General features: G+C 35.7%; 1 protein-coding gene across 5 annotated transcripts in view; it reads right to left on the reverse strand.

Annotated features, from left to right (window-relative positions):
• The window catches only part of LOC113114140 (teneurin-3-like), an 86,953-nt gene that overhangs the window by 19,592 nt on the left and 47,168 nt on the right, over nucleotides 1–20,193 (reverse strand). For all 5 annotated transcript variants that reach the window (XM_026280923.1, XM_026280924.1, XM_026280921.1 and 2 more), the window contains 7 exons: nucleotides 13,388–13,574; nucleotides 6,192–6,430; nucleotides 4,944–5,063; nucleotides 3,648–3,862; nucleotides 2,632–2,839; nucleotides 1,809–1,910; nucleotides 616–810 (listed from right to left, as the gene is read on the reverse strand). In XM_026280923.1, the coding sequence (XP_026136708.1) occupies nucleotides 616–810; nucleotides 1,809–1,910; nucleotides 2,632–2,839; nucleotides 3,648–3,862; nucleotides 4,944–5,063; nucleotides 6,192–6,430; nucleotides 13,388–13,574 (1,266 nt within the window). The remainder of the gene's footprint in view (nucleotides 1–615; nucleotides 811–1,808; nucleotides 1,911–2,631; nucleotides 2,840–3,647; nucleotides 3,863–4,943; nucleotides 5,064–6,191; nucleotides 6,431–13,387; nucleotides 13,575–20,193) is intronic.

Raw genomic sequence — 20,193 nt, forward strand, 5'->3', positions numbered from 1 at the left:
AGTACCTAGTTATTACATAGTTATTGTAATTACTATAATAAGTACATAGTATGTACATGAGGAACAGGACTGTAAAATAAAGTGCTACCAAAAACTGTATTATAAAACAAATGTGTTTGTATTTGCTTTTTAAACAATATATTGCTAACGAGTCTCTCTTTTCAGGCATCTAACTAGGTGCCTCTATTCTTGACTTCAAGGTGAGTAACTCATTAAATTCATTGACAATTATAACATTGTTCAAGTGACTTAAACATAGACATCTAAAGATTTTATTCCCAAACCTATTGAATGTGGATCAATAGACTCAATTGATTTTACCCAGGAGGAACAGGAGAAAAAAAAAATCTAAAGACAGGAAACATTTTGTGTGCATGTAAGAGGTATTTTTTTTGGCTTTCTGCCTTATCTCAATCCCATATGTGGAATCCATTTCAGTCAGTGGATGCTGCTAAATGGTGTGGCTAATTTATCACAACAAAAACCAGTCTTTAAGTCAGTACACTCATCCATGTAATTAGCTACTCAGTGGTGTTGAAAAAGTGCTCTCCTCCACTACAATGAGCTACATGTGTTGTGTTTTCTTTGCATAGCTGCTGAGATCCGTCCAGTTACCTTGGTCACAGTTGTCACCTTTGAAGCCAGGGTTACACATGCAGGAGCCTGTAACACACAGGCCATGACCCCCACACTGGGTGTCCACACACTGACCAGTGGGCACATCGCATTCAATCCCTTTCCATCCGCTATAGCACTGACAGCGCCCGCCGTTGTACTGCCCATTGCCACTGCACAGCACTGGACACGCCGCTAAAAGACGGAAATAAATTAAAGCTAGGAGGATAAAGGTGGACCACAGATGAAAACATGTCCAGGATGTTAGAATTTTGTGATTGCAGTACCAAAAGTCATCCTTTTCAAGCACAGTTATTTCTAGTTTTCCGGACACAGGCCCACAAATCAAATACATGGTCCGTATTTATACATACATACTGTGTGTGTGTGTATATATATATATATATATATATATATATATATATATATATATATATATATATATATATATATATATATATATATATATATATATATATATATATAGCTTGAATCTGATTGGCTAACGAACGCTCTGCGGTGTGTAATTATTGTCAGGGAAATGCACGACGAATGTAGTTCCAGGCAGCTCTTTGACCGCATTACAGTTCCATATCACTTCGCATAGTTAACTGTAATAACGGTCACACAATTTGCACAAAAAGGTGTTGACTATTTTATCAGTTAGCCTATATAGTGTAGCAACTTAAAGGCTACACATGACTTTTCTCACTAGTGAGGAGACAGCGCTGTTCAGAGACGCAAAGAGGTAGCCTAATTCTCTCTCTGTTTCTCTATGTGTCTCTGTCTCTCTCGCTCTCTTTCTGATAACTTCATTAATAACTTCATTAGAATGCTATCAATGGCTCAACCATCCATTACAAGCTTTAAAATTAAGCTTTGGAACTAGCAAAAGAGGCATTGGATGAGATGCAGAAGAAATAATCCTACTCACAAAAGCGATTTAAGTAAAAAAAAAAAGACGAATCCCTTTACATATATCATCTGATCGATGTCTTGAGGTGTAGCAACCGTAGTATAAGCAGAATAATTGACTCCTGGCCATTGAATTATTCAAAAAAGAATGCAGAATTTTTCTAATAATTCAACGGCCCGTCATCAATTATTTCTTACATATAGTGTGGACAGGTCCTTCACAGGTGTTTTGTGAGCATGACAGCGAAAACAATATCATTAGAACACCACACACACACCTCTCGAGCAATATGGCCCAAGGAATCCTGGGAAGCAATTACATGTGCCTGAGACACATTCTCCATTGCCATAGCAATTGTGCGGGCATTCCATCACCGACTCTGCACAAAGAAGGTCAGATAATAAAATTACATTTTTGTTTGTGGCATATTACATTTTTACACTGCTTCATATTTGTGGTCTAACAAGGCGTAGAACAAAGAAAGAGGGTTAAAAACGTCTACAGTGTTTCTTTACATAAAAAAAAAAAATAGGAGTCCCTATGGAAACTATGCCCAATACTGAATTGCCACTTCATAAAAAAAATGCATAAATAATTATTTTTGCATATAAAAGTTTCCTTTTCCTTTTTGTTGTAAATAAAAGCAGATCCTCCTCATGGCTGCATACAAATCATATTTGAAGATAAAAACAAACAGCTCAGCAGCTCAAGGCTTAGCGATTTAGTCTTTTGGCCTCCATATTCCCTGGCCTGACAGAAGGAGATAGCGGCAGAATCAAACTTATTGATTAGCCAACAACTCAGGGCATGCTTCTGCACGCCTCATTATCACTGATGCGCTATCTCAGGCACTTGGGTGCAAGACAGAAATATAAAAAGGCCATCTGAAAGCACCTATAAAAGCTTGTTACAAAGGCCCAGTTGTTCTGTCAAGCGTCACATTACCTAATGTTGGGTATGAAATTACATTTTCAGCTTTGATGCATAAATAAGCAAGAAACACAAAATAACCAGCCACTCTGTGGTGCATCAACAAAGACAAACGCGTATGCACTCAATCACATGAAGTCACATGGTTGTAACGGCATGTGCTAGCTCACCTAGTACTATGGTGCTGTATGAGACAGGCTCTACAGTGCGGCCATCATTGTAAAAGGCCAGGTGCCACACACCGCTGTGGAGGTACTGGATAAAGCCTGCCTGCTGAACGTTGACCGGATTCTCCAGTCGGTCCCTGAGCTCCGGATCCAACTGAACGCGCTCTCGTGAGATGAGCCTACTGCCATCTAGAAGCTCCACAAAGTCGTACTGAAACACACACAATTACATTGACCGCTATTACTCAGCTGTTGTCAAATGTGTCACAACCAAATAAAAGGCAAATTTAATATCCAGACACCATGACATTTAGGCTGCCATTACCCTGTCTGCTCCCAAAATATCATACCAAGAAATCTTTTACAGCACAAAGGAAAATAGAGGTCTATTGTTCAGTCATTTAGCATCACAGAGTTTGTTATTCACTAGAACTTCCACTACTTCGAGCAGAACATTCAAATAAACAGATAGACCCACTAACTGAAGACTCTAAATTAAAGTTTCTCCAATTGATTTCCTACTGGTCAGCTACAAAAAGCAATAAGAAGACACATGGCAAATTGGAAGCAGCATTCAATAAGCTTGCTTTAGTTTATTGTGATGGCTTTGGGGACACATTGATTGAACATCTACAATAAGTTGGACAGTTTTCCTCAGCACTTACGAAAGATGCTGCTTTTATTGACAGCTGTGAGTGTTAAAAACCCAGCCAATCACTAAGACAGAGAGAAGACGTCTTTTTGTTGGAGCAGTTTGTTTTGTTTTGTTATGATTAAAGAAGGATTTGTTCTTTCTGGCAAATAACCTTGGATGTCTGATTCCTTCAAGTCCTTTATATTGAATAGCTGTGGTTGTATCTTTCGTTTAATAAATGCTAAATAATGCAGTGAATGCATTCATTTTCAAAGATTAAAAAAGTCCATTGATCTTCTTTTTAAATAACTTAATGATTAACTCATTTTAGCCACTTATGACTTATTTGAGACAATTCAAGTAGAAGACTTTGATGTTGTATTACCTGGGTGTGTGAGGGTGGAAGTCCCCTCCTCCCATAGACTCCAATCATAGCGTTTTTCTGAATGGAAATATTAAACTTGAGAAAGTGGGGTTGTTCAATGAGAAGTCTGGACCTCCAGAAAACTCCTGGTGGAACGGCATGTGCTACCTGCTGACCCAACTCCACCTGTCCCGTGTCCAGCGTGGAGTTATTCTGTAGCATCACTCCTACTTTTCCTGTAAGCAGACACGTATTAAAATAATATTGTTCCATAAATGAATCCATAAGCCCAGAAAACTGTCACAGTTGCTTTGTTGTAATATTTGAAGTTTACTCACAATTCACATTTAAGACTTACAGCTTGATATTAAATAACCGTCTTTATTGTTGGGCACTCGTGCTTACTTCATTTTCTTGTATTATTTGTTTGCCCAAAGTTTATTCAATGTAGCAAACCCAGTAAAATACGAATTCCTATCAATCCAGTCAAAACTTCATTTTTGGATAAAACTAAGGGTTTGCTCTTATTTCAAGCCTAAAATATGCTCAGAGATAAATGGTCTCTTTGATCATTTTCCTGATGAGAGCCTCTAAATGTCAAACATTGCCCTAAAACTTGCAGCAGGCATTTGCCATGCTCTTTCATACTCTCCAAAGGCTATCATTCAGATGACAGATGACACAGGCAAACATCTTTATACTGCACTTCAGATAGAGGCAGTAAGTCAATTAAAAGAACACAATGCAGCTTGGCAGGTTCACAATCAGAATGAGGAAAGTGTCTTATTGACTTGCTTCAAACTGATGCTTTCTAAACATGGATATTAGGACAAACCTTCTTTGGAGACTGTCACTCAGTAGAGAAAGATGCTATCACTAGTATTTCTCTGTAGTACTTTAGCAGTCTTTAAAGTAAACAAGAAATGACATTCAGGACCCCTTTCACTTATTTTATCCATTGGGAATTGACTGGATTGAGAAAAATAACACCAGAATAGACCAAGATGGTTAACTGTCCCTCATATATCACAATATAACTTTCTATCTCTCCATTGCAGCATTGTTTCTTTTCTTGTGACTTTATATGTTACAAGGTGACTATGTCTCTGAATTACAACATTGTTTCTTGTAATCTTTTTGCATTTGGGTATTATATTGCACTAAGAACCAGAAAGAAATTGAAAAGGAAACATTGTTCTACAAATAATTATGCAGCTTGAAAGAAATAACTGCAATCTATATAAAATAGCTCATAGAGATATGGAAATGCAGTCCTCTGTGACTGAAAGGTCATTGATTTCGGCCTTGAAATGTTACCATCTGCAGAAATTGCAGTCACAGTGTTGGTCGGGAACGTCACTGGTTTGGCTCGTCCATTCTCAAAGGCGTGATTATCCACATCCTTCAGTTTCCAGTTCAGGCCAAGTACATGCATGGCTGTGAGGGAAGCCAATTAAGATCATGAAACGGAACAGCAAGCACATATCATGTCATGAGACATTCTCATTTGCAAAGGGATATAGTTTAAAAGCTGTTGAAAGCCACTCTGGAAGGTGATTTGCAGTCTCCTTTATGCATGTGTTGGACACAAGTGCAGTGCATATAAAAAGAAAACCTATCCCTCATTAGACTCTCTAAATAGTGCACTAATGTCTTTTTTTACTATTTGAAAACATGTTCTTTCAATTATTGTGAATGGGGCCTTGACACAAACTGTTTTGAATAAACTCCACATTAGTCCTTAGCTTGTCACTGAAAACATTTATTGCAGAGAAAATAGAATTAGATTCAAGTGATTAAAATGAAAAAAAGAGGGAAAATGCGAAAATCAAAAGCCTGAAGATCAAAGCATGTCTGTGTTATATAATACAGGAGTTTCTCCCATTCTCTCTTCCCCGCTTGCTGTCTCTCCTCTTTCCCCCATTCTCTCTTCAAAACATTCTCTTCTTCATGCACAGCCTTTAAATCTTAGGCAAACACTTTCTAGTTGTTTTTTTTAACCGTTCGATCTGTGTGAAAACAGCTTGGGAAAAGTCTCCTTCAAAGTTCACAGCGAGGGAGCTTGCTGAGGAGGCTGCGCTTCACACACCTCTCTTCCTCTCAGTTTGATCTTTGGAGGGATGAATGTTTCTAACAGGCCTTCAGCGGGGGAGGAGGAGTCTCCAACTGCGGCAAATAACTCACAGTGGGGAAACAATGTTAAAAAATCGGAGAGAATAAAAAAATGGTTATAATGTTTTTGTGGCCTAACGGAGTGAATACAGATTGCTGCGGACAATAAGATCATGCAGCTTTCGCTTCGCTCCAGATATTAATCACTGAACTGATGTCTTTTTTTCCAGTGTCTATGTGTGTATGTGACTTCCTAGCGATAAGCGACTATTTAGAGTAGAGCACCAGGTGTTTTGGCCACAGATGAAGGCAGAGGAAGGAAAACTCCACCTGATGGGCTATTTCGTTATCTCTTTTGGGGGCAGGCTGGATAAAACAGCTTGCACCTGAGTACCTCATGGTCAAATAAGGACACACAAACACACACACACACACTCACACACAATGAGTTACCTATACAGTAGCAGAGCAGAACAGACAGCAGGGTGGCCACGCCTACAGCACTGAGCGCGGTGCATTTCCACGAACACCGTTTAGGCGACTTGTTAAATTTGAATGCACCTCTTGAAAGCGTGTTGCGTGTTAAGGGACGAGCTGGTGGAGAGTAGACAGCTCCAGTCGCCATAGTATAACCGGGATTAGGAGTTGTGAAGAGAGATGTGGTGCCAGTTCCAGTCTTAAGCAGGAAGTGCCTAGGGAAGGAAGAAACGATATGAGATGATGAAATATAAAAACAATAAACTTGCTGAAAACTTTCAGAGTGAGCTGTGAACAAAACCACAGGTTTAAAAGAAAAAAAGAAATGTAGCAATGTCTTTGTTAAAAGTTTTTTTTATTTTTTATTTCTGACCTATTGAGAATTTTGAAGTTAAACCTTTTTTATTGATGCATCACTATTTGAATCTGCATCTCCATGGAAACTGCAGTTAAAGTGTGCATTTTCTTTATTGTAGATACTTTATTATTTGTACTGTATGTAACAAAAGCTGTAATTTAATAAGCTGCCATTAAAATCCCAATAGCTTCATTGATTTAGAGGGCTGTCATTGGATCAGTGCCTGTACTTGTATGACATAAATGTCTCTAACGATGGACTATGATGGAAAGAACCACACCAAGTCAAGTCAAAGTGAACTGCGGTTAACTGAGCTCTAGAGTTTATGATGACAAACATAACCCATAATGATGTGTATGCATCAGCATCTGATGACAGTGTTTTCTGTTCTGCTTTTCATCAGTGGCGCTCCACCGCTGCCGAATCTTCAACGCCACAGCAAGATAAATCATTTTTACCTGAGTTGTTAATGTTAAGTTTGCTGTCTGATTTAAATATGGTGAGAAAAACACAAACCACAAAATAATAACAAGACAAGTTTTTAGCTCATAAAAACTCACAAAATTTACAGTTTGAATCAGTCTAATGTACTGTAACTGAATGAACACTGAATGACTTTTCCTGACATCCTTCCTACAAAAGCCACATTTTGTGAAAAGGACAATTCAATTGTCTGGAGTCAGGGACATATTTTTATATAAATAAATAAATAAATAAAATGTTTATTAAACACATGATTATTATAATGATTTTTTTTTAAGAATCATGTGACAATGAAGTAAAGTAATGGCTCTTTAAAATTGCCATAACAGGAATAGATTACAATTAAAAATATATTAAGATATAATATTTTACGTGTTTTCAGTTCATTTTTGATCATATAAATGCATCCTTTGTGAGCCTTCTTTAAAAAACATTAAGATAAATTGACTGCCCCCAAAATGTTGAATGTAGTGTGTATATACATAAACATTTATTCATTGTAATGTGTATATTAATAGCGGCCTATTATTGTAATTTAAACATATTACACCACATACATGCATATGTATATAAAACACATTGCATAAAATGAGGCACGGTATGATTGACTTGGATTACAGAAGATCAGGAACTTCTAAAAACATTTTAAAATTTAATTGAAGATATTTTGTTTGCTTTGCTGGCTATGATTCTGCTTCAAAACGAAAGTTTTCTTATATTTTAATTTGTTCCCTTCTGTTGTTTATCTGATTCATTCATACTACACACATCAATAAAACAGACATTCTCAGATTCATTTCCAGGAAATTTCCATGTGTTGTTGGTGGTTCTTGTTCACTCTGGCTGGCTGTTATATTGGCGTTCTGCTGCAAGCTCTCTCACACTGGCTGCTGTGTACAGTCTTGTGTCCTGAAGGCATTTTACAGTTGGTCTGCTGTCAGTCCTCCTCACGGCTCTGGATGTAGGTCTTGTTTACGTGGCCATTTTATTTTTTTTCATTTAAGTTTACTCTCTGATTTAAATGTGATTAGGAAAAGAAAAATGTAATGAAAAAATAATAATAATAATAATGACAAGAAAATAATTTGAGCTCATAAAAATGCACAAATTATAATCAATTATTTGCTCCTTTGCAGGTCAATTTGGATGAGGGTTTCATATTTTATTTATTTATCAATTAGTTTTTTTCACTGTAACTGGAGTGCTTCCTTTATACTTTTGACCAAATTGCTTGCTTTTTTTTTTTTTTTTTTCAGTTGTACTAAAATATATACTGTATTATATAAGCATGATAAATGTTGTGCCTATACTGTTATAATGGCTTTTATTGTTCAGAATATATAAATATATATATTCTTTTTTTTCTATTTAGGTACACTTACATTTTTTGTATTTTTGGGAAAGTAACACTAGAAAAAGCATTATACAAAACAAAAAATGTTCAAACAGCTGATGTCTCGTAGTGGCACCTACTGTACGAGAATAAAATGGTTATTATTAGACGAGTCTTCATCTCATCTGTACATTATTTTATCATTTTTGTCAACAATGCAATTCATTTTTAATGTAATTTTTTTTCTTTTCTTTTTATTATGAAGAAACGTACCTGATTCCAGTTTCTACACAAACAGTCCTTGACTGTGTACAATTTCAGATGAGGAAACATTTCAAACTTGCCAGCTCCTAACAGCATTACTCTATAAAAGTCCAAACTTCAACGGTCAGGCAGCACTCAGACGCTTGTTCTTTTGTGCAAATTTCAATACAGGCCTGGTTTAAGATGCCTGCTTTTCATTCAGAAGGACTCCATTGTAAAACTTTATAATCTGCATGGTTATGAGCTGCTGCCACGACTCCAAACACACAGGCACGCACACACATTTTTCACAAGGGCTCAGATAGGTTCCGGGCCACTGCGCACTGAATGAGGCACATTTAAAAGCCTTCACAAACGATTAACAAATACACTGACAGTGTGCCGTTTTGAGGCCAAACAATCCATAATTGATTAGCGGGAGTGTGACGCCAGGCAGAGAAAATGACTAAGCTAATCCTCATTGCCCCTTTCTGTAAGGTGTGAGAGTGTTGTTCGCATTAGGACGACTAAGAAGTAACTTCACCCCAAAGAGTTTTTTTTTTTTTTTTGCTCTTGTACAATGTGATTCTCTATCAGTGTCCCACCTTTCCTTGTCATTGGTTTGACGCTTGGAATGCTGCGGTGCGAAAGAAGAGGCCCTACAGAAGAAAAAAGGAGGATTTGGAGGTTGAAAGAGAAATTGCAAACAAAAGAATAAAAGTCCTTTCGTGGCATAATCTGATATATAATGACTGCCGCATTAGATAGGCTAAAGAAAAGAGAGGGCTTTTCAAAGGACTACTTGTTGACTTAAAGAGTTAAAACGATTGAGTATATATGTGAAAAGAGTATGCGACCGGTGGTGTGAGTTTAAGGCAAAGACAAGTCCTCTTTCCGACAAATGCGCATGCGAGACTTAAGTTAAATGAGAGGGGGGAAACTCATTTAGAAAAACAAGGAGGACTTGCATGTATCCTCTCATCTCCAACTAGGATTCAAGCATCCTCTTTGAGGCGGAAGCATCTGTCACCTCAGTAGGGGTCTCGGAGCAGCAGGTGTCTCTCCAGCACTCGGCAGAGTGGCGTTATTTTAAGACACTCCCTGGAGGTTTCTGCGCCACTGCCATTTTAGGACAGTCCCTTTCTGTTGACATGTAAAGATCAGAATCTTCGTGACAGACAGGGGAGTGGAAAGTTTTCAAGATAACACTCTGAGAAAGGTAGAGTAGTGAGAAAAGGAGATGGTGATGGATTGGTGTACTGCGAGACGGAAAGCAAGGAAGCTGAAGGGAGAGAGAGAGAGAGAGAGAGAGAGAGAGAGGGGTAGTAGAGGAATTCTACTGGGATCATTAATAACAGGAGAAGTCTGTGTTATCTGCCTAGATCTAGACACAAAAACAAAGATTCTTCACTTGATGTGATTACAAAACATCTTCCCTTCTCATATCCATAAGAAGTATGCTTTCACTAGACTCCTTTGTTTTCTTTCTTTTTGTTGTTGTTTTTTCCTCTCCACAATGGAGCACAACAGCTGTGGCCCGCAAAAGATCAAAAAACCTGACGCGCAGCATTGCCAACACTTCTGTTGGTAATGAATGTGTACAGTGCGACTGCAGGGTGGATTTTACATGAAATGCCATTTTATGAAGAGAGAGAAAAAAAAAACACTTTAGTGAACAATTTACCAAGTTGAAATCATTTATGAAATATTACAACTAAATATTAAAACAATCATTGCTGTTCTACGTATATTCTTGTACTGATGAAAAATAGACAGTAGGCTATTTCATGTTTAGTAGAGATTTCCAGAGATGTTTTTTTTTTTATTAAGTTAATTAAAAGCGTAAAGGAAAAAAAAAAACATGGCCATTATGTTGAAATACCAAGGAAAGAAAAGCCACAGTAAATTACAGGCCAGGCTGATTGTAGACTGAAATTAAATTTGTTTCATTCAAGATGATCCACTCAACACTTATTTTATAATGGCATCCCATTTTTCTATACTCTAAATACACACAAACATGGCTACTTTATTCATAGGTTATACCTTAATGGTTTAATTTTGTGTATTCTAGCCCACACACATTGCAGTCTTTTTATAAAAGAAAGCAACAGTGAATACATTGCTTTAGATACAATGCTGAATATGGCAATTTGAAATAGTGTCTGAAATTGCTTTATGATTGTTAGAAATATTTCAGCTGCACAGATAAATGTTAGTATTAGTATTTTTCTTCAGCCTTCAAGAGTTTTTAAATATTATATAAATATCTTTTTTTTAAGTTTCAATATATCATCGATCTTGATTTGCATTTAAATTAGATTTAATGGAACCTGTATTTCACAATGCATACAGCTTTTTGTTTATGTCAAAGATAAAATAACACATTGTTTTCTCTCTTGGCTGAAAACTGAAAATTACATTTGTGGTATTTTTGGGGAAAAAAACGATGGCCGTCCAGTAGCTATTTTTCAGTACATTTAGTCACAATCTTAAGATGAGCATTTAATGGCACCATGTTTTTTGTTGTGGAATGATACTGTGAACAGTTTAAATCTGTTATTCATCTTGTTTAACCTTTTGAGTGGGTGGCAGCTCAGGCTCCTCGGGGTACAGTACATGCAGCAATTCAGGGTTATATAAACTGTGCCAGTTTATGACATTATGTGCAATGTATCATCCAGGAAGAATTTAACTCCTTCCTGCTGTAAAAAAAAAAAAAAGTTGCCAATTTCCAGCTTCCCTCTCTCTATCTCTCTAAATATATTCACTATATTAGAGTAACACTGAACAAGCATCTGATATGTCGATCATGTATTTTGGGGTTTCTATGTCAAAAATCATTTTTTTTTTAAATAAGCCATTTTTGCATCTTAGTTTCAGTAAGATCTTTTCTTTTCTGTGAAAGAAGTTTTCAGATCTGAAACTGACAGTCTGTTTTTACAATCCAAAAAGTATTTTATTTCAAAAGATCAAGGATGATTTGTTATGATCCCTTTAAGCTAAAAATAAGCATATTCTTTTTGATGTTTCATCCACTTAGTCTAAATATAGGCCGAGTGAATTTCATGAACTGATTGATTTCCGTTCAACTACTAATATTATATTATGAGGAACAACATCTTTCCTTGCGATTTGTGTCCACTACTTAGTCATTTTAATGATATGTGTTTGCATAAAAATTGCACGTATACATAATAGAAATGTTTGCTTGCACATGATGACTTCTGTTTTGGTTAATTAACTCTATTTCCCATACTTTTGCATTCATATTCGTCTTCTGCAGGACCCAGTCTACCGGGACTCTTCCCTTCAGCCTTTTGAAGTGAAAATGCTGATTGTGGCGTTTAGAAATCTGCATATGGGTGTGGAAAATCTATGATGCAGTACATTACTATTTACCCTGTCAGTCGTTTATGAACAAAGGCTGAATTTTGTGAAGGTAGATATCCTTTTGTAAAGACTTGTACTGCACTTTTATTCTTTAATTAAAAAAACATTGCCTTACAATTAAACAATAAAAAGGTTAAGACTGTGTGCACTATTACAATAAAACATTTTTCGTATTACTATGATAAGAACAAATGTGTGTATACAAATGCTTTTGGGATCCATATGATACGTGTATCTGAAGAATCCGAGACTAACATGATGTGTATTTATTTATGCTTGATATGATACTCATGCCATGCATACATAAATTCATACTGTCAGGTGGATGCTGGGTAGGCAGCCCTCAGCTTGAGTAGTACACTTCAAGATATCTGTAGTGACAGCAAGGTGCATTATATAAAGGCTTGTCTTGGCAGCTTTTACCACAATATTTGCTCAAAATGAAAAGTGATAACTGATGGAAACTCAATGGGAAATGAATGCCTATATAGAGTCATGATCAAAGATTTTAGACCCAAATCAAACTGATTAAGTGGATTTTTCATATGTACACAGAAAACAGCGATTCATGATACACAATGTTCAAAAGATTGTAAAAGTGACTAATGAGTGTACTAAATCAGGTGTTAGCCATTTTGTAGTGTGTCTAAATACCCATATAGTGAATTTCCATATATAGTTCACTCCTTAAGCCATAATGTACACTGACCAAATCTGACACAAACACACACACACAAATTCTTGTCTAAAGTTGACAGTATTTCTATAATATCTCTTTTCTTTTTTTATTTGCCAAGTCATAATTTCATTAAAAAAATTATTATAAAGGTAGGTAGCAAGTAATTCTGTTAACCAACAACTATGGAAACAAAATTTTTGTTTCTTCACTTCTTCAACTCAGTAGACTATACAGAGAGGAACTGAAAAGTTGGTGGATGATTTAAATATCCGAGTATCATCTGTAGATAGCATTTTCATCTATATAAAATTAAATTAAATTAAATTAAATTAAATTAAATTAAATTAAATTAAATTAAATTAAATTAAATTAAATCAATCTTTTGTAATATGTTTTCAATGTGCAAAATTATCTAGTTTTATACAATCTTGAACATTGTTTTGATGTTTATTTTCAATAATTCCTCTGTAAAACCAAAAAAGTCAAAACCATGAAGAAGATAATTAAAATATACTTAAGATAATACAATGCATGCATGTAATGTTGTTTGTCTTTATTCAGCATCAGAATTCACTCGCTTATTTGCTTTCATTCTTCCTCCATGTAGTCACTGACTACATATAGGACACTGAAAACAGTAAGTGAATGAGTAAGTGAATTTCTGACTGTGTAAAAACACGTACCTGTTCTCCAAGCCTACGTTGCCACCCAGTACCCAGTTTTCTTGCAGCTGCACGCATTCAGATGCACTCTGAAGCTCTGTCGGCTGATTGGCCAGTGACTGGTTGAGGGAGGTAACTGATGGATGCTGCTTGTGATGATGTGGAGCAGGTGGCAGAGGAGGCGGTCCTGCTTGACTGGGAAGCTGGTCTAGTGGAAGAGGAGAGGCAGAGGTATTAGTGGAGCTTGTTACACAAAACGCAGGCTGATTGTGTGCCTGTACATGATTGTGTTGGGTTAAATGGGATTCTTTACAGGATGATTTGGTCCTATGAACCAGTGTTAATTTTGACACGAAATTTTAATTTAGTTTTAGTCTTAGTCTTTTGACTATAATTCTTTTTAGTTTTAGTCAAGTTTTAGTCATCTGATTTGTTTTAATTTTAGTCTTATTTTAGTCGACTAAAATTGCTTGGTATTTTAGTCGACTAAAATTGCTTGGTATTTTAGTCGACTAAAATAAGACTAAAATCAATAACAGATTTACTAGACAATTTTTTACAGCTGGTATAGGAAACAAACTTAACCAAAATATATAAAACACAAATTCAACTTTATTTCAACACAACTGTGTCTTTATTTCGATTCAAAAGCTTTTATGCAGCAACAAACACTGTCATGATAATGTAAACAATAACTAGCTGCCAATTGACCATCAATAAAGAAAAATAATGTTAGGTCCAGGACCTTAAAGCTTACAGCTGAGCTGAACAATAAGTGCATACATTTAAAGTAAATATTTAATAAGTTGGCAGCTAGGTGGATAAAAAAAGTAACAAGATTTTATAAGGTATTCATTTGTCTAGCAATATTGTATGTTTTAAATACTACATTATTGCTAGATTTGTATGTATAATGATAGGATGTGAACATTCATGTTTCACATGACTAATATAGAAATATTTGTGATATTGTCAACAAGTAGAACATTATAAAATATACTAACATTAGTATGTATTTATCATGATATTACGTATTAGTATTGTGCTCGCATCTAATTTGAAGAAGGGGCTATTTTACAGTAACTTTTCAGTTCGTAATATTTAATGCTACAACATCTACGCACTGCACTATTCCAATTTTGCTTAGCTCAATAAACAAAGAACATCGTTGTAAAATTACATTTCAGAAAATGTCCGTTGTGGCTCGTCTGTTTAATGTCTTTTCAAATTGGTTGTGTTCCTTGCCACGAATGAGCGCTCTGCGTGCTTTACACTTTGTTTTGTTTTGTTCGTCGTCAAACGTGAAGTGAGCTGTGGACATTTTGTCGCTCTTTTAGACAGTAGGGACTTTAAAGCAACAGCTGCGAATGGAACGGCTACAGCGACCGGAAGTTTGCCCGTCACACACCGCTGTAGCCAAAGAACGTAAAAGTCACTAAGCAACGGTAAAACAGAACAGCGCAACGCAGCATTAATTCATTTATTGAAGATCCAAAAAAATATATAATTTAAAAAAGCAGGAGAAGGATTGCCTTTTGGCGTTTAAATGACAATCTTTTGTCAGAAGAGGAGTTTTTAAATATTGTATGATGTAAATAAGTCTAAAAAACATAACATTATTTACCTAACCTCTTCACGTTGTAGCGACTCTGGCAAATCAGCTGTTCTCCCGTAGTAGACCGTTAAATTAGAACGTCACAAAGTAGCAGTTAAATTCGCGCAGGCGCAATACAACGCCCAGAAATGGCGTTGCCCGTTTCCACCAGAGGCTGTTTGCTTAAGTCCCTATCACCTCTTCGAATGCCCGACTTCCCGGGAGCTCATAAAAACTGAAAACCTTTCGCTTCACGTCTCAATAAGTCCAGGCTCTGATTGGTTCTCTTCTCTCATGCAGTCTGTTTCTTTGTTTGCCGGTTCTTTTGCTCATTCCTCGCATCTCTCCGTCTGCTGATTTGATTTTCGTCACAGTCTATTTTTCGTCTCGTCCTTTATTCGTTGACGATAATGTCAATCAATTTTAGTCATAGTTTTAGTCTCCATCAGTGCCTTCTATTTTAGTTTTCGTTTCGTTTTCGTCGGCAAAAATATATTCGTGACGAAAATAATGACGAAAATATTTAGTCAACCGAAATTAACACTGCTATGAACAGCTTCAAATCTTCACTTCACTCCGTCCAGCTTCATTTAAGAGAGAGGAGAAGCTAAACACTGCATTATGAGAATCACACGGTTTAAGGCAATGTGGATTTAATTTGTGAATTATAATAACATTTTAAAATCAAGTATTTAGCATATACTTCTGAATGTAATATTGTTTGAGTATTACAGGTAATGTTTCAAGTATTATATTTTTTTTTTTAAGAAATAAAAAAATGCGAGGGGTGTAAATTATAATTTCTTTAAAAAAATGCTATTTACATAAACTTTTAATGTATTTAAGAGAAATTTGACAGAAGTTTAGGGGAAAATTACAAAATGTTAAAAAATGCATTTAAAGTTTATCAAAATGTAATAATTAATAATAGAAAAGCATATATATATATATATATATATATATATATATATATATATATATATGTGTGTGTGTGTGTGTGTGTGTGTGTGTGTGGTGTGTGTGTGTGTGTGTGTGTGTGTGTGATGAATGTTCTACATCTTTTTCTTGTTCTACGTCGCTGCATAATCTTTCATCCAAGTTTTTGAAGAAAGAAAAAAATCGAAACAAATATATTTTATCAGTAATTATTAACAATGAATTAGTAGTAGTACTATTTTACTACAGTCCAAAAGACAGAAGATATGTATATCATAACATAATTAATTTTGTATGTGACGTCACATACATAATTTTGTATGTTACGAATAAAAATCTTGAATCTTGAATATGCCAGGAAATGTGAACATGATTTGAAGAATGAATCGCAACAATGTGTAACTGTACAACTTACAAAGACTTTAAATTGAGTAGTAATAGTGACACGGTGCTCACCGACTTTTTACGACTGAGCAAACGTAAGTCTCCGCAGGCCGTTGCTGGGGAGCAGATGTTTTATAATGGGCTCTTAAACTGAACGCTTCACGTTTGATTACAGCCAGAGACAGACTCTCGTTTAACTAATGACCGGAACCTCCATTAGGACAGCAGGAAAAAAACAGGTTTCTCATTTCACTCCAAGCTGGGTAATTGCCCCCCAAAATGACACTGTGTGATTATCTCACTGTCCCATCCTGCCGCCGTGCTGACAGGTCTGTTTCCATCTGACTACGGGTGTCCAAACATATGCTGTCACACACTAGACTGTGACAGGGACGTACTGTGCAGGCAAGCCACAGAAATTCAATATTTGCCTTTATTCTCACGCGAAAGCACCGCGAGGAATAACGTGTGCGTGGTGGAATAATTTGTTATGTGCTTTCGTCTCTTTTTTTCTCTTCTGAGTTCAATCATTAAAATGTCAAAATGATACTGGCAATGATCAAATCGTACTTTATAACCTATTATTAACATTTCAAATGCATCAGTCTCAAAATGATAAGCCAGATTTCCTTTTTCTACATAGGTTTCTTTGTATAATATTGAATATTATATTATAAAGTGGCTTCAAATATGTTAGGACACCTAAGCCACCTTTAAAAATGTATAATTTATTATCCTAGATAGAAACATATTAAATATCATCACATTAACTATGGACATTGATGATCAGATCACAATCAGATAGTACCTGATCATGATTAAATTATTTTTATTAAAAAATAGCGTGTGATACGATGCAAGGACATTCTGAGCACATCCAATGAAGTGTGAACACTAATGTGTTTTCATGATCAACTATACATGTGATTTGTGATACAGATGCTGCATTACAAATAATCACTATGCATCACTTTGACAGACTTGGTTGTAAATTTTCCATCATGCTCTACTTTATCCATAAATAAAATATTGTAACTCTTGGCATTTTTAATGTGACATTTATATCACAAGAGCTTCTGTAAAAAGAGCTTCTTTAGTCTTACCAAGTGCTCTGTACTTGGGGATAGACTCGTGCAGGTTTGCTTTTATTCTCTCTCTTTTTTTCTCCCCAGATCCACACTCCAGTGTCTCTCCCATGCTGTTTTCACGGGGCCTTTTAAAAACTTTATTTTCTTCCCTTTTCTTTGCTCCTAATCCTTATTAGCATCCTTTACTGTGGGAATGTTTATAAAGTAGGCAAACCCAGTAGACCAGACATATTATTTTTATCTGTCAAAATGAAGGAATGCATTTGGAATTATCCCTCAATGTTTTTCAAATTCAGTAAATAATGGAAAGGGTTTGATTAACACAAGCTCAGTTTAAGTGGCATTTTTCCATTTCGTGCAGATGACAGTGATCAAGAACTCTAATACAGTCACACTGGAGAATGCAAAGTGCAAATGCAATTCAGCTAAAGAATATCAAAATACTATCCTGATATAAAACGCAGGTTAATGGCAAAGGAATAGCAACAGTGACCAGAATAGTGTCCTTTTTTTGTCTTCAATTAATAGGGATGCACTAATTAGGCCATTCTGTTTCTTTTATTATTATTTTTACACAAGCAGGAAGCCATATGCTTTAGAAATGCTGTACAGACAGCAATCTGGCAATTTATTTTCTCAAATGTCAACATTTATGGGAACATTAATTTAAACATATGCTGTCACACACTAGACTGTGACAGGGACGTACTGTGCAGGCAAGCCACAGAAATTCAATATTTGCCTTTATTCTCACGCGAAAGCACCGCGAGCCTTTATTCTCACGCGAAAGCACCGCGAGGAATTGCGTCTCTCTCTTTTTTCTCTTCTGAGTTCAATCATTAAAATGTCAAAATGATACTGGCAATGATCAAATCGTACTTTATAACCTATTATTAACATTTCAAATGCATCAGTCTCAAAATGATAAGCCAGATTTCCTTTTTCTACATAGGTTTCTTTGTATAATATTGAATATTATATTATAAAGTGGCTTCAAATATGTTAGGACACCTAAGCCACCTTTAAAAATGTATAATTTATTATCCTAGATAGAAACATATTAAATATCATCACATTAACTATGGACATTGATGATCAGATCACAATCAGATAGTACCTGATCATGATTAAATTATTTTTATTAAAAAATAGCGTGTGATACGATGCAAGGACATTCTGAGCACATCCAATGAAGTGTGAACACTAATGTGTTTTCATGATCAACTATACATGTGATTTGTGATACAGATGCTGCATTACAAATAATCACTATGCATCACTTTGACAGACTTGGTTGTAAATTTTCCATCATGCTCTACTTTATCCATAAATAAAATATTGTAACTCTTGGCATTTTTAATGTGACATTTATATCACAAGAGCTTCTGTAAAAAGAGCTTCTTTAGTCTTACCAAGTGCTCTGTACTTGGGGATAGATCGTGCAGGTTCTGCTTTTATTCTCTCTCTTGTTTTTCTCCCCAGATCCACACTCCAGTGTCTCTCCATGCTGTTTTCACGGGGCCTTTTAAAACTTTATTTTCTTCCCTTTTCTTTGCTCCTAATCCTTAATTAGCCATCCTTTACTGTGGGAATGTTTATAAAGATAGGCAAACCCAGTAGACCAGACATATTATTTTTATCTGTCAAAATGAAGGAATGCATTTGGAATTATCCCTCAATGTTTTTCAAATTCAGTAAATAATGGAAAAGGTTTGATTAACACAAGCTCAGTTTAAGTGGCATTTTCCATTTTCGTGCAGATGACGAGTGATCAGAACTCTATACAGTCACACTGGAGAATGCAAAGTGCAAATGCAATTCAGCTAAGAATATCAAAATACTATCCTGATATAAAACGCAGGTTAATGGCAAAGGAATAGCAACAGTGACCAGATAGTGTCCTTTTTTTGTCTTCAATTAATAGGGATGCACTAATTAGGCCATTCTGTTTCTTTTATTATTATTTTTTACAAACAGGAAGCCATATGCTTTAGAAATGCTGTACAGACAGCAATCTGGCAATTTATTTTCTCAAATGTCAACATTTATGGGAACATTAATTTAAACAGTTCTGTTGTCAGTGTCAAAGATGTTGCACAGCAACACACTGTGAGATTTCAGGATCACACACAACAAGGATTTGTTTAAAAACAAGACATTTTGAGTACTAAAACTACTCAAGTAAATAATCATTAGAGTCACCTATTTTACTACATCATTAGAAATTTTTGTTGCAGGTTAAGTAACACAAACAACTAATAACAAAGCATTTGCGAAAAGCAACTCAGCTACAGTTACTGCAGGATAAACTGTTATTGCTGTTATCTATGGCGAACATACATCTTTGGCAAGCTTCTTAAAATGGGCCTGTCACAGACTAAGCACTGTGACAAGTGACTCTGAAGTCAGTGAGTGCAAACTGAGAACGTAATGTGTGCACAAACTACTGTAACAAAACACGTGCAGTATGACTGCTGGTGCCCATGTCACATCAATTATACTCAGGCTTGAATTTGCATCTTTGTTCATGTGTTTAATTCACTGCAGTTTATTATTGCAAAAAAGCGATGTTTTTAAATCATACACATTTAATATTTCACTTTTACATTAAATCAGAATTTATCCTTGGACATGCATGCATGCAGTAACACTGATTCTGATGTAAAGCATGATCATGCAGTAAGAGAAAATAACAATAACCCTAAAGAAATAACTAGAACAATAGTTCATATACACCACCGAAGCATCAGTCATGTCAAGAACTATGAAACGCCAACTAATGCTAAATGGACGGAGGCTGAAGTGAGGAAAGAACAGGAATCATT

This window comes from Carassius auratus, chromosome 14 (genome assembly GCF_003368295.1).
Source record: "Carassius auratus strain Wakin chromosome 14, ASM336829v1, whole genome shotgun sequence".
Taxonomy (NCBI): domain Eukaryota; kingdom Metazoa; phylum Chordata; class Actinopteri; order Cypriniformes; family Cyprinidae; genus Carassius; species Carassius auratus.